At 37.1% G+C, this 13,234-nt stretch overlaps 2 protein-coding genes across 5 annotated transcripts in view; one reads left to right on the plus strand and one right to left on the minus strand.

Annotated features, from left to right (window-relative positions):
- Positions 1-458: 458 nt before the first annotated feature.
- RWDD4 (RWD domain containing 4) lies at positions 459-8,992 on the minus strand. 4 transcript variants are annotated; one of them, XM_070948422.1, is made up of 7 exons: positions 8,936-8,992; positions 7,513-7,593; positions 6,488-6,597; positions 6,261-6,405; positions 5,821-5,938; positions 4,881-4,930; positions 459-2,089 (listed from the first exon to the last, which is right to left on the minus strand). In XM_070948422.1, exons 2-7 carry the CDS (start codon positions 7,591-7,593, stop codon positions 2,057-2,059), a joined length of 537 nt encoding a protein of 178 aa, XP_070804523.1. In that variant the 5' UTR covers positions 8,936-8,992; the 3' UTR covers positions 459-2,056. The 4 variants fall into 4 exon arrangements, with proteins under 4 accessions (XP_070804523.1, XP_070804522.1, XP_070804525.1 ...); XM_070948421.1 differs by lacking the exon at positions 8,936-8,992 and adding an exon at positions 8,705-8,760; XM_070948424.1 differs by lacking the exon at positions 8,936-8,992 and adding an exon at positions 8,318-8,382.
- A 620-nt stretch (positions 8,993-9,612) lies between these two features.
- TRAPPC11 (trafficking protein particle complex subunit 11) overlaps positions 9,613-13,234 on the plus strand; it is a 34,720-nt gene continuing 31,098 nt past the window's right edge. The window contains exons 1-4 of the mRNA XM_070948381.1: positions 9,613-9,693; positions 10,597-10,827; positions 11,413-11,582; positions 11,931-12,001. Coding sequence (XP_070804482.1) covers positions 9,685-9,693; positions 10,597-10,827; positions 11,413-11,582; positions 11,931-12,001 — 481 coding nt within the window. The 5' untranslated portion in view covers positions 9,613-9,684. The remainder of the gene's footprint in view (positions 9,694-10,596; positions 10,828-11,412; positions 11,583-11,930; positions 12,002-13,234) is intronic.

Raw genomic sequence — 13,234 nt, forward strand, 5'->3', positions numbered from 1 at the left:
GGCCTGATGTTAGCACAGCATCTGTGTTCTTACAAATAGTGGTATGTTTGCATTTCCTTGCACACATCATCCTTCTTTTCTGCCACTTTGTCTTGCTTCAAACACAGGCTAACTTAGGTCTCCCTTGACATCAAGTCATCCTTGCGTTGTGACCCCTCGCTTGCTGTATTTCATACTGGGCCATATTTTTGCTGTTTCTCTATTTTTCCATTACTATTTTCTAACACCCAATATCTGGAACAAGCTCTCCTATATTTAAAATCTTCCTTTTTCACTTAAAAACCTTTGTTTTTAAAGGAAGCTTGAATTTAGTAGCTATAGTGGTATATTGCTTTTTGTGAATTCTTACATACTTCCCTCTGTTCTTCCTTCACCAACAAATCTTTCAATTTAACTTTTTATTCAGTCAGACTTTTTAGATGTGTTCACTTATTAGTATATCAATAACCTTTTTGATATTGAGATGTTTTAATAGTTACCATATTTTATTTGGTAGCAATATTTAACATGGCTTAGATACATAATTCTGCCAAATCAAACTTACGTATTTCAATTCCATTTATTTTAACAAAAACTGAACATTTCATTTAGACTATTTTTAATACACATGTCCAATGTCTGTAGAAAGAGCCCAAACATAAATAAAAACACAACAAAGATAAATAGAAATTTATTTAATCCCTCCCAACAATTAAAAAAATTGTATTAAGGCATCTTATTCTTTATCACTACTGACTTAATAAAAGAGAAGCCTCAAATACAAGATATCTGATCCATCGAAGTACCATCTTAGCTATTAATCTGGCTGAAAACTAATGACAGTATCTATTTTTCCAAGTAAAAAATTGAAACTGAAATAAAATGGGGCAGCACCTGAAGCCAGTATCCCATTATTTTTTGCAAAACAAATATAATTACATGAAATGGCATTTTCAATAGCAATGCCAGTAATTATTTTATAATATGCATTGTTCAAAATTCTTCATATAGCGTAATCCTACGCAGAGATAAATTCAATTATTTATAATGGAGTTTATTTCATAGTGAGATGTTACTAATTCCCAGCAGCCAAGAACAGCATGGCCAGTGATAAGGGAAACTGGCTGTGAAAGTTCAGCAACAGGCAGAAAAATGGGTCAGTATTTCTGTCTTAGGAGTTCAGATCATTTCTTCTTTCCTATCTGTAGGCTCCACTTTTGTAACTGTTTACTTTCTTCAAATATTAGCAGTTATGCCAAAGGAATATTATTTCTCTTTTTACTGACTGGTATTATCTAGAGTACACCAGATATACACTTTTCAATTAAATAATGGGGAGTCATTCTTTGGTATGGGCTAATTGCCATGGAATGAACGCACCAGTGTTGGAACATCAATAGTATGCAATGTAGTAGTAGCAAAATTGTCATGAAAATAGAAATCACTGTTGCTACATTGTTTTTTGTAACTAATGGCCTTGTTTTGTTTTATATTTCACACTGAAGAATATATATATAATGAATATGCTATGCACAAAAGGGATGCCCATTTGAATTGGGCTATACATTCTTTTTTTAAATGTAATTTAAGCTGGTGCATATTTTTCATAACATCAGCTGCAATAAAAAATTTTCAGCCTTCCAATAAAGGCTGAATGCTATGAATAGTATCTGAAATGATACTGAAGTAAATATATAAGAATCAACTATGGGATTCAAATACAAATATAAAGATTAACAGGTCTAGAATTTTTAGAGCATTTAAAGTGTTCTAAAATTAGCTATGTTGATTTCATTTACCACCAAAGATTTTTATGATTTAGTACAATATACGTTAAAATTACATATTGTTACAGTCAGTGTCATGACAAAGTACATCAACACTGCCTTTGACATATTTCCTCTAAAGGAAAACATGTGATTGGATGAAAATCGTAAAGTCAGAAAAATGTTGCTCTTGATGGGTACATTTTAACACATTTAAACATGTGTGGAACTGTTATTTATAAAACTTGTGAAAAAAAATCAATGTTATTACAATGTGGATTCAGCTAAGGTTTTCCTATATCAAAGTCCTCCTATTCATCATCCTTGGAACCTGTTTTGCTCAGCTGTAAAAAGACAAAAATAATTTTATCATTTTTCTGTGACAATAAAGAACAATTAAAATCAATGTGACAATTTTATTATAGACCATTGAAGTTTGTAAAATATTTTTTTTTCTTTACAGACTAGGTCTTCATACTTAAAGTTAAAAAAAGATTTTTTGTTACTGTGAGTTCTCATGTATTTAGCTATCTGTAAAATGAATAGAAAAGAGCCAAAATAATAACAGAAGGATATATTAAACAAATATTGTGGGGAAAGTATCATATGCTTTGTAGGTGCAGTTCTGTTTTTCTTCTTAGATGCATTTATACTGAGAACACACAACTGTTGCTATTTTCATCATAGCATTACTCTACTGAGTTGTGTCCTACATAGTATAAGTTCGCAAAATTGTAATATACAAGTTACAGTGTTAACAATGTCGGCTATTCCTAGTGAACACCTTTATGTCCTGGATCAGCAATTGAATTGGAGTAATACATTGTGATATATCTAAGGAACATATATATCATCTTTTTAGATGAAAGATAATGTTACCAGTTTTTATATAAATTACCATACTTTTCCGAGTATAAGATACACTTCCCCCCCTAAAAAAAGTGGGTGGAAATATCTGTGCGTCTTATACAGCGAATGTTGCTGAAGCCCCGCCCACCCGCCGGCCCTCACCCTTCAGCCTCTGCCTCCCAGCAATTTACCTCCTTGCAGCAAACAGCGTGGTCAGCTTCAGCACAGCCTGATTTAGTACAAGTAGCTGATAGGTGGTTGGATCGGCCTCGTGGAATACCGCCTATCAGCTGTTCCAGGCTGCGGGGATTGCCACTGCCCATTACCAGTGTCACCTATCGCTCCCTCCACACACCCCATTTTTGCCCTCCGTGCATCCTGTTTTCAGCCTCCACATGCCCCATTTTTGGCCCGTTCCAGGTGGTGGGGATAGGCGATGGCAATCCCCGCCTCCTGGAATGGGCTAAAAATGGGACGCACAGAGGCCTAAAATGGGATTCGCAGAGGCCAAAAATGGGGCACGCAGAGGCAGCAATAGGTGACAGTGCCAATGGGCGCCACCGGCATCGATGGACGGTAGCGATCCCCGCAACCTGGAACCGTTGATAGGAGGTATTCCGGGAGGCAGATCCAACCGCCAATCAGCTGCTTGTGCTAAATCAGACTGTGCTGAAGCTGACCACGCTGTTTGCTGTTTGCTGCAAGGAGGCAGAGGCAGATTTTTTTTTCTTGTTTTCTTCCCCAAAAGGTAGGTGCGTCTTATATTTCAGAGCATCTTATGGTCCAAAAAATACAGTACTTATTTCTTTTATTTGTACTAAACACCATACATTCATAAAAAGTTATTAACTTTTTTTTTGTAAACACTTCTGAAATGCAAACAATAAGCTTATCTGTAAATGGGCTGTAAATATGGATTTTCTGCCAAAATGGGCATAACTGGCTATAGGCGATATGGCTTCAGTTGGACTTAAAGAGACTAGGAGACATGTGATAAATTAGAATATGCATGATGGATTGGTAACAGATAGTCTTCACTTAAAAATGGTAATTGGGAGCAACAACTTCAATGCTAAGTGTCATATAGCGTAATGTCACATGACTACTCTGACTTCAATGGCAATTGTACCAGTTTCAGTAGAAATCATTAGGAGAATCCTGCAGGGTTGCAGTGTCCCACAGTCACATGATCCCCATTTGCGATCTTCTGTCAGCTTCCCTGTTGATTTTGCTTGTTGAAAGCGAACAATGAGGTTTACAAATGGCAAACATAATCATGGGATTGGGACTGTTTTAATTGCAAGCTAGTTGCCAACCGCCCAAATTTTAATTACATGATCATGGGCAGGTTGCAATAATCACAACTATGAAGAACAGTTGTTAAGCACCCTCAATCAGCATTATTGCAACTTTGAAAGGCTTTTGAAAGAGAGGCTGCTGAACAATGGTATCTGTATGGAACTTTTAAAATCATAATGCATGCAAATATATATTTTTTTAAAATGCTTAAAATACTCTTCTGGATACTCTTTTCAATGGATTCCAAAGGCAACATGGAACCCCTTCCTTCTTTTTTAAATTAATCTTTGAAATATGAAGGATACAACGTGACTTCTTTGGGACACCGATTGAATAAGTTAGGCCCCTTTTTGTGCTTTTTAGAGAGTTGGAGAATTTGCTGAAAATCTTTGGCTTTGTTCTCAATTATTTTAGCTGATTTGAACCAGTAACTGATATAAATGTGAAAGGAAATTGTGGCTGCCTATTTTGCATTCAACCTGCCTTATACTACAGTTATCTGGTTTTAACAACCCGTTTGTAAAAATCATAAAACTGTTATAATATTTTTATTTCACCGCCCTGAGTCCTGTTGGAGATTAAATTAAATAAATAAAATAAAATAAATAAATAAATTTCATTATTGCATACTCTATGAGATATGCCTCAGATTTAGTTGAAAACAGTTGTAACACTCTTCTACAGAATGATATAAATTGTTAGTGCTTAATTAAATATCTAAATTTTTTTCTTTAGGATGGAGTACAAAATTTCTGAAACACTGATCAAGGCAAAAAAAAAACATACAGATATCAATGCTTAGAACTAAAAATATGGTTCAAAATGGTTCAAGAAGATTGAAATACTTACATGCTTTATAAAAACACGAGGAAAATCCCATTATCATTCATATCCAAAATGGTTAAAAAAAGAAAAAAGAAAAAAATATTAGATACTGCTAAAATCTCCCCCAAAGTTACCAATATTGTTAATTTTCAACACTCCTACCTTGATTACGTCAACCCAATTCCATCCTCGAGGAAGTTCTCCTTTGTGATCTAGTCAAAATAAAAATTTTGTATGTATTTTTGCAATTTGAATTCAAGCATGTGTTTTAAAATTAAGGTATTAATTTATATCATAGTTTGTGGTTAAGCTTAAAATAGCAAACTTGGCTTATTGCAAACTGTTATGAATAACTGGGTAATGCTTGGCAGTGATGAGGAAGGGAGCTTAAGGCCTTCCACATGTTTCTGAATTTTAATATCCCTGACTATTGGTCATGCTGATAGTTCTGGTTCAGCAACATAAATTCCACAAAAGAACAGGATTCATTACTATTCTGAAACAAAGAAACACCTATTGTGCACAAAAGTTAAGCATAAATCACAATACAGGAAAAAAACTGTATTTGCTATATTCTATATAGAAAACATATATTCTATGCCAGTGATGGCTAACCTTTTACGTCACTGCATGCCGGCCTGCGTGCTGGAAATGGCACGTGAAACCATCACGTGAGGAATGTGTGGCCCCGGTAGCCTTCGCACATGCAGGAGTGCCAATATCTCGAAGAGCAGCAGTCGTTCGCGCATGCGCGAGCCGGCACCCAAACTTTCAGATTCCGGCATGGATGAGCCCCCAGTGAACAGCTGGCCATCACACATGCGTGTGATGTTAACCCGGAAGTTTGGGTGTTTGCACATGCACGATGGAATGCCGCTCTTCTGGGTTTCGTTGCTCCCGCACGTGCACCAGCCAGCTGACCGGCATGCGTGTGTGCATACGAACGCGGAAGAGGACCCAACGAGGCCACCCATTCCTTGCGGGATGGTTTCGCATGCCGTTTCCAGCACATGTTCCATAGGTTCGCCAACACTGTTCTATACCATACTTTTTTAATTAAAAGAAAGAAAATTAAGCTATATTAGGAGTAAGTTATACAAACCCGTTTTGTCAGCTAACTTCCGCTTTTGCGTTTTGGACAATTGTTCCTTTTTTTCCTTTTTCTTAATTGGTGGTGCTGTATCAGAATGTCCAGTTGAGATGCAGTTATTTAATGTTGTCTAAAGAAATGAAATGTATTATTTATTAAGAAGTTGCTGTAGTTTATTAATTCTGTACTTGATATTTGCATTAAATGGGATAAAAACTGATTACATCTGTGCTTAAATGTTTCTGTTGTCAATACAAAAATTTTTGTATGATGTAATACATAATAACTTTAACCACTGCTTCTGGGATACTGGATTAATATAGAAATGTCAAACATTGCTAGGAATTGAGTTCAATCTTATAGTAGCAATTCAATATCAAGAAACTGATAGATTGCATAGAAAAACATTTTCATATGTTGAGATAGGTCAACATTTGGAAATATAAACTCACCACAGTATTAACTGGTTGATTCTCCATGAAAATCTCTTTATTATCTTTAGCATATTCAAATATTGTGTATGTCATTGAGGTTCCCAGGTTAACTTCAACTTCTTCCATTAATTTATCCAATATACCTTGTTTTATGGCTGAGGATCTAGGGCAGATGACCAAGAAGAGATAAAAAGTTAATTCTAGAAAGATTGTTTCTTGAACATCTTAAGAACTGGACCACTTACATGGCATTGTTGAAGAATGCATCCATTGATATGACTGGAGCAGTTTGCGGGTATGTTTCTGGCCATGATATTTCTATAAGAAAGGCTTTGGGGTCTCCACTCTCACCTATCTAAAAACACATATATGTCATGTCTATGCAGGAATCCAGTCAATTCAAGCTTTAATCAACAAAAATACTGAAATAGATGTTTCATTCAATGTCAATTTTAGAAGGAATTTTCAAGTAGTGCTATATGAACATTACAAATACAAATATGACATCACCAGAATCCACAAAACAGCTTATCGCAGGAAATGTGGCAGAATATCAATTTAATAAATTATGATTATATAAATGATCAGCAGAACCTTTTTACTATGTTATACTCCCTTTTCATAAACTATGAATCAGTATCTTTCATGTCTAGATATATTATGAAAATGAGTACACCCAATCTGAAAAATTTAGTGTAAAACTTGGTATATAGTCTTGAACTCTTCCTGTTTATATAACTAGTATGCCTTGGTGTTGTAGCTAAACTACAAACTGTCTTAAATATATATACAGGAAGTCCTTGCTGAACAATCACTCATTCAGCAACCGTTCAAACTTACAATGGCATTGAACAAATGGTATTTACAACTGATCCTTAGACTTAGCAGCATCCCTAAGGTCATGTGATCACAATCCAGGAGCTTGAGTCACAATTATGTTGTATTATTCTGCAATCACATGATCGCTATTGCACCTTCTTTACCAACTTCCTACAAGCAAAGTCCAACTAGCAGGAGGTTGTAAATAGCAATCACATGGCATTGCACTTAACATTGGTGAATCCATTTATTCGCAACTGGAAGTGCTGGTATTTTAATCGGTAAATGCTGTGCTCATGAGGCTTCATGTTTTATGACCATGTTGCTTAGCAATGGAAATTCCAGTCTTAATCACCATTGTTTAGTGAGGACTACTTTGATAAAGACAGAACCTAAAGTTTAAGAAATTAATATAGGCTGATTTGAATTAATATGATTTCTAAAAACTCACCCTATATTGAAATGAAATGGGACTAAGTTCCCTAAAACATTCATCACCTTCATAAATAGAACGTAATGCTTCTAACTCCATCTGAAAAAAAAAAAGCACATGTTTAATTTTAATCTTAAACTGTTCTGGGAGATCTATAAACCACTCAGCCAGGCATGAGTGGAATAGTATATATTCTTAGTAAAATATTTAAAATAAATAAACAATATATGATTGAATATAATCTTAAATCACATTTTAGTAGTTTTCAAAAATATTTAAAAACATCTTCAAAGAACTCTATAATCCTAGGAAGCTAACCATGCTATGTATGCTATATATAAAATTAAAGGGATGTGATAAGCCAATACATGTTTTCAATGGTGGATGTCATCAGCCATAAAGTATAATCAGTAGCATTGGTTTTAAAAAGGCTGAAAACCACCAGAAATTGCTTTTTGTGATGCATGAAAATATATCTACAAAAATAGTGTGTAGAGCTGTAGAACTCTAATTTCCAGGGGGAAAAAGATCTTAGCTACATTCACGCATCACAAATGCACCGACTGGGTTTTTTATAGTGCCATCCTTAGTACAACCATGGAGTAGAAAGGTCCATTTAGACCAGTGTTTTTTTTTCATACCTGGCAACTTTTAAGATGGGTGGACTTCAACTCTCATGATTCTCCAGCCAGCATGTTAAAGTTGCCAAGTTTGAAAAACACTGGTTTAAAAATGATCCAATCCGAATTCTACTGAAGGAAATCAAACCAGGGTTTTCGTGCAATGGGTGGAGCTGAGGACCCTGTCAAAACGTTGCGGTTACCCCGCCGTCAAAGCTCCCCGCGTGACACAGGCAAACATTCCACAGGTGAGCTTTCTTCCCGCTTATTGCTGATCCGCTACACCAGGTCTTCAAACTTGGCCGCTTTAAGACTTGTGGACTTCAACTCCCAGAATTCTCCAGCCAGCTATGCTGGCTGGAGAATTCTGGGAGTTGAAGTCCACAAGTCTTAAAGCGGCCAAGTTTGGGGACCCCTGCGCTACACAGACCATCCATCCCTCCCACAGCAGCTACCACAATGAAACCCGGGGGGGGGCGGTCCTTTCTAGCCACGCCCCTCCAGGGGCGGGCTTCACGTAGCCCAGGGCGCTTTTACGCCTTCCATTGCCGGGACACTGCCAGTCTATTCCACGCCTTCGTCTCCCTCACCTCCTGGTCCTCGTTCGCCGTCATGGCGCGACACCGGGAAAGGAGACACCTCCCCCCCCGCCCTCCCCCGGCTTCCTTTCGCTCTCTCTCCCCTTCCGCGGTCTCCTGGAAAAAAAAATTCCACAGAATTGTCAGTCGGAGAGGGAATCGCGCACGCCAGATCAATACAGAAGATGTTCCTCAGTGCGCAGGCGCCAAAAATGACAAGGCGGAAAGGGAGTCAGGCGCTACCTCTTTAGCAGTGATTGGACAGTGTGATCCTCCTCGCTCCACTTCCCCCAGCTGACTATTGGCCGCTTCTTTTCACCATACCTTCTGATTTGCACGTCCTTTACCCTAGACCAGGGATGGACAAATGTGGCTCTTTTACAATCTGTGACAGCTTGGCTGTCTCAGGAATTCTGGGAGTTGAAGTCCACAGGTTGTAAAAGCCACATTTGCCCACCCCTGCCCTAGACTGGAGTAAAGCTCGGTCGGTTCCGCCTCTTTGTTTCTTCTTCTTTTCATTTGCCGCTTCGCGGCACTTTAGCTCTGCCCATCTCCTAGCGCGTTCCAATAGTTGGCGCCAGGCGCTCAGGAGCCGCAGTGCTTATTGGTCATTTATGGCTATCAATCTTAATTTCCCTTCTAGGTGTTTCCTCAGACAGGCCTCGGGTTTCTGTTCCAAGTGTTCTCCCCTCTTTCCTCTGCGCTCGCTTGTCGTATGGATCGTGTCACCGAAGGCTGACGGCGAGGTGCTCCTTCCATACCCGGGGAGGTCGTAGTGCAGGTGCGAGGCAGCTGAACTGAGAACGGGGTCGCGACGGAGCTTGCAGCGTGAGCAGATCCTCTTAGGCAAAGGCACAAGGGGCGGCGGCGGCGGCTGAGAAATAGACTCAAATTGTACACAAGACATTCTGTCATTGTTTTTCGGAAAGCATTTCGGTTTCATAGGGATGCCTCCCTTACGCGGAACGTGAAATGGAGACTTGAAGATTTTAATGAAAGGGGTATAAGTTCAGACTTAGTTATACTTATTAAAATAAATGGCACTTTAATCAGAGATAACGGAAGACCTATTAAGTGCATTGGACTGGCTTTGAGTATGATTGTAGCAAGCTTTATTTAATTCCCTAAATTTCTTCCTGGGGAATAGAATAAACTACTATTTGCTGGAATTGCAAAGTATGCTAAACCGTCAACGGTAATTTGCCAATCGCAGGGTTGGCCTTCATGCAGTAGAAAAGCAAAAGAATATTCTTACTTTATATGATGTGTAAACCCCCTCTCAATGTGTTTTAGCCTGCATTGAATAGCCTTCAGCCTGCATGGCTGCCATTACTATGCAATAAATGAATGCAAAGCAATGTATTAATGTAAAATGAAATAAAGAATAGAAATATGGTTTGGTGAGAAAACTGAAAATAGACTGCCTTTTTCTGCCTTAGAAGGTTTATTGATTTTATTTTATGGCCATGGCTTCCCAAATCTTGAAAAATTACTAAGAAATAAATGTATTATGGAGATTATAAATGTAGCCATATTTGATGTGAATAAGTAGGACTCATTAGTAAATTTATTTGAATGTCTTTAAAGTTCACAAGTGAGTAATTTTTTTGAAGGCCTTCCAGATAACATCAGGAAACTAGGCTGTGGCCTAAGATTGAATTTTTTTTTCTATCTGGTTCAATTTAGCTACAGGCAAAACCATTTTAAGGCACACAATATTGCAGTGGAATGTCTAATAGAATCTAGAATTATTCAGTCTCATACTCTCAAACTTTATATGTTGCTGTACCGAAACACCTGAATTTATGTCTGCTTGTTACAAGTCTAGAGAATAACAACTTTAAATATTATACATATTACAATATTTATAAATAAAATTATTTTGAACATTTTTCTGCTTAAAGTTTCAGAGTATATTTCGAACCGTCAATATGAGCCCTTCACAATGGGATTTTCCAGTGGAACTATGTTGCCGACCAATGGCCTTTGTTACACTCACTGGTTTGGATGTTGTATATAATGCTGTTCATCGAGCTGTCTGGGATGCATTTTGTGCAAATAGGAGAGCAGACAGAGTACCAATTTCTTTTAAAGTACTTCCCGGTGATCATGAGTATCCCAAATGCAGAGTAAAGGTATTACTCTAAATCTTACAGTAAGAGTTAAAATCATATTTTAATGTAAATTTATTTTACTGAGATTCAAGTGTTTAAATTCTGTTTTTGAGTATTAATCCTTTTCCAGGGTTATTTTGGAATTAACATTGGTAAAGTAATTCTTTCAAAAGCAAAGGTAGAACTCCTTAAAGAGGCTTTCTCTGATTATGACCTAAACAAAACATACTGTTGATGTGCAGCTATATTATATCAAGCTGAAGAAATAATGCAACATAATTTTAAACCGGCTTCGTTAGGAATAAGTTTAGCAAAACTCATGCCATACATATGCACGATATGATTTAAATGATAAGTAGGGAAGAAAAATACAGAGAACTAGCTCTTAGTGTAAACTGGGAGACTATAGGTTCTTGTCCTGCCTTAAGCATGAAGCCAGTCATTGTCTCTTAGAAGAAGAAAGCAATGCTCAATGACTTCTGAAATTTTGCCAAGAAAAATATAAAAATTAGTCCAGGCAGTCACCAGGTGTCAATGTTTACTTGAAGGGACCAAAAAAATGCCACCTGTCTGCAATAGTGATGATACAATTTTTCAACTTTTCAGAGATTGTCATATGAATGGTACATTCCAAAGGGTATCCTGAAAACAGGTTGGATGAACAAGCATCTGAATTTGGTTCCTGCACTTGTTGTGGTATTTTATGAGCTAGACTGGGATGAGCCACAGTGGAAAGAAAAACAATCAGAGTGTGCTACTAGAGTTGAAATTGTCAGGTATTATTTTATGTATTCTATAAAATACTGTTTTACAGTAATACTGAAGAGGGAAAGAAGATATAATTCACTTTTTTCATTTTTTTTCTTCTGGTTTTAGCATAGGAGCTGTTATCTATCTGAATGCTTCTTTAAAATAAAAGCTTTACAATGTATAAAGTACCTGTCAAGTAAAAAGTCTTACTCTGCAGTTCCTTTTTAGAATCTTAAATGGCAAAACACCAATTTTTGAGTCTTGTGAAGTTTTTAAATCTGTATATTTGTTATTACCCATCTGAAAGAACAAATAAATTTTAGTTGTTAAGTCTTTATAATTTTTGGTTAGCTTGATGTCTTTATTTTTTTCAGGCAGAGTTTGCAGGGCAGAAACACAAAAGTTGCTGTAGTTTTAATTCAGAAGAAAACTCCCTTACCTCCAGGTAAAATACAATTTAACTAGAGTTGTGTGCCTGAAACATGATAATCTAAAGAATTGTGGAATGTTGTTATTGTTTAGTGACCAGAAATATGAGCAGTGAAAACAGTTGGAAATAGTTTAGGTTGGAATCCAGTATTCATCTTCCATTTATAAAATTTTTGTCAATAAAAGCAGGACACTTTCCCCTCTGGTTGTCAATAAACCCAGAAGGATTGTCCTGGATGATTGGATATCCTTGGAAACAGATTTGTAAAAGTTTGCCCCATTGCATTTTTGACAATACAGTTCTGTTAAGGGAAGAGAAGACTAGATGCGTTAAAATAAACAGAAACTTTTTGTTTATAATACAACTACAATTTGTAACTGACAATTTTGCAGTACAATTTTACTTGTTAGGAAAAATATCAGACTATAAAATGGATCAGCTTTTCCTATGAAATGAATCAGTTAATTATTTCAGCTTTTGCATAATGAATAAAAGAGTTAACGGCTGGAAAGAAAACAAGCAAGCTCAGAGAGCACCAAGAGCCATCAGTTCAACCCTGAGCTACAGATATTCACCTTTATTGGTTACAGCTGTGTTCAGAGGAGCAGTAATTCTTTCTAGGGGGGTGGTTGCAGTCAGTGGGAAGAGAGATCAAGCCTTGGGCATCCAGTCTGGATTGCCACAGGGCTGATCCCTCCCTGATCTTACTGAGTATCTCAGATGATAAGGTATCATCAGTACTGATAATACTTGGCTATACAACTCCAGACTGAATGGGAGATAAGGTGGAAGTCTTGATCTTGTGTTTGGAAGTTGTTATGGGTTTGAAAGAGGAGGAATAAATTAAAAATCAAACAGCTGGCTATTATCCTAAAAGCCAACTGATTACAAGACAATTCCAGTTTTACTTGTGACTAGGCCTGTGATCTCCCAAAGTAGCATGGGTCATAATTTGGTGTCTTTCAGGCTAACAATTTATACCAGATAAAGAGGGGCAATGTGTGCCCAAAGGACTTTTGCTCAATTTGGGCTTGTATTCCAATTAAGATCATTCCTGGAGTGGGAGACAATAGTAATAGTTACTCATACCTTTACTCCTCATGGCTGGATTATTGTGATTTCCTTTACACAGGACCACCTAGAAATGACAGCTAGTGCAACATGCAGTGGTCTGCATATTAATGGGACTGTTTTGATATTCCCATATAACTTCTGTGTTGTGGGAGCTGCATTCATTACCTGTTTCTG

This window comes from Pituophis catenifer, unplaced genomic scaffold, assembly GCF_029215685.1.
Source record: "Pituophis catenifer annectens isolate HBS135680 unplaced genomic scaffold, rPitCat1.0.hap2 SCAF_8, whole genome shotgun sequence".
Classification (NCBI taxonomy): Eukaryota; Metazoa; Chordata; class Lepidosauria; order Squamata; family Colubridae; genus Pituophis; species Pituophis catenifer.

Excerpts from the sequence above, each read along its gene's own strand:
- RWDD4 (XM_070948420.1), bottom strand. The coding sequence starts at position 8,728 with ATGACGGCGAACGAGGACCAGGAG. Across the intron at positions 5,939-6,260 it reads ATCAACCAGTTAATACTGTG|ACAACATTAAATAACTGCAT; the intron begins GTGAGTTTATAT and ends TCATTTCTTTAG. Across the intron at positions 4,931-5,820 it reads GAAGTTAGCTGACAAAACGG|ATCACAAAGGAGAACTTCCT; the intron begins GTTTGTATAACT and ends TATTTTGACTAG.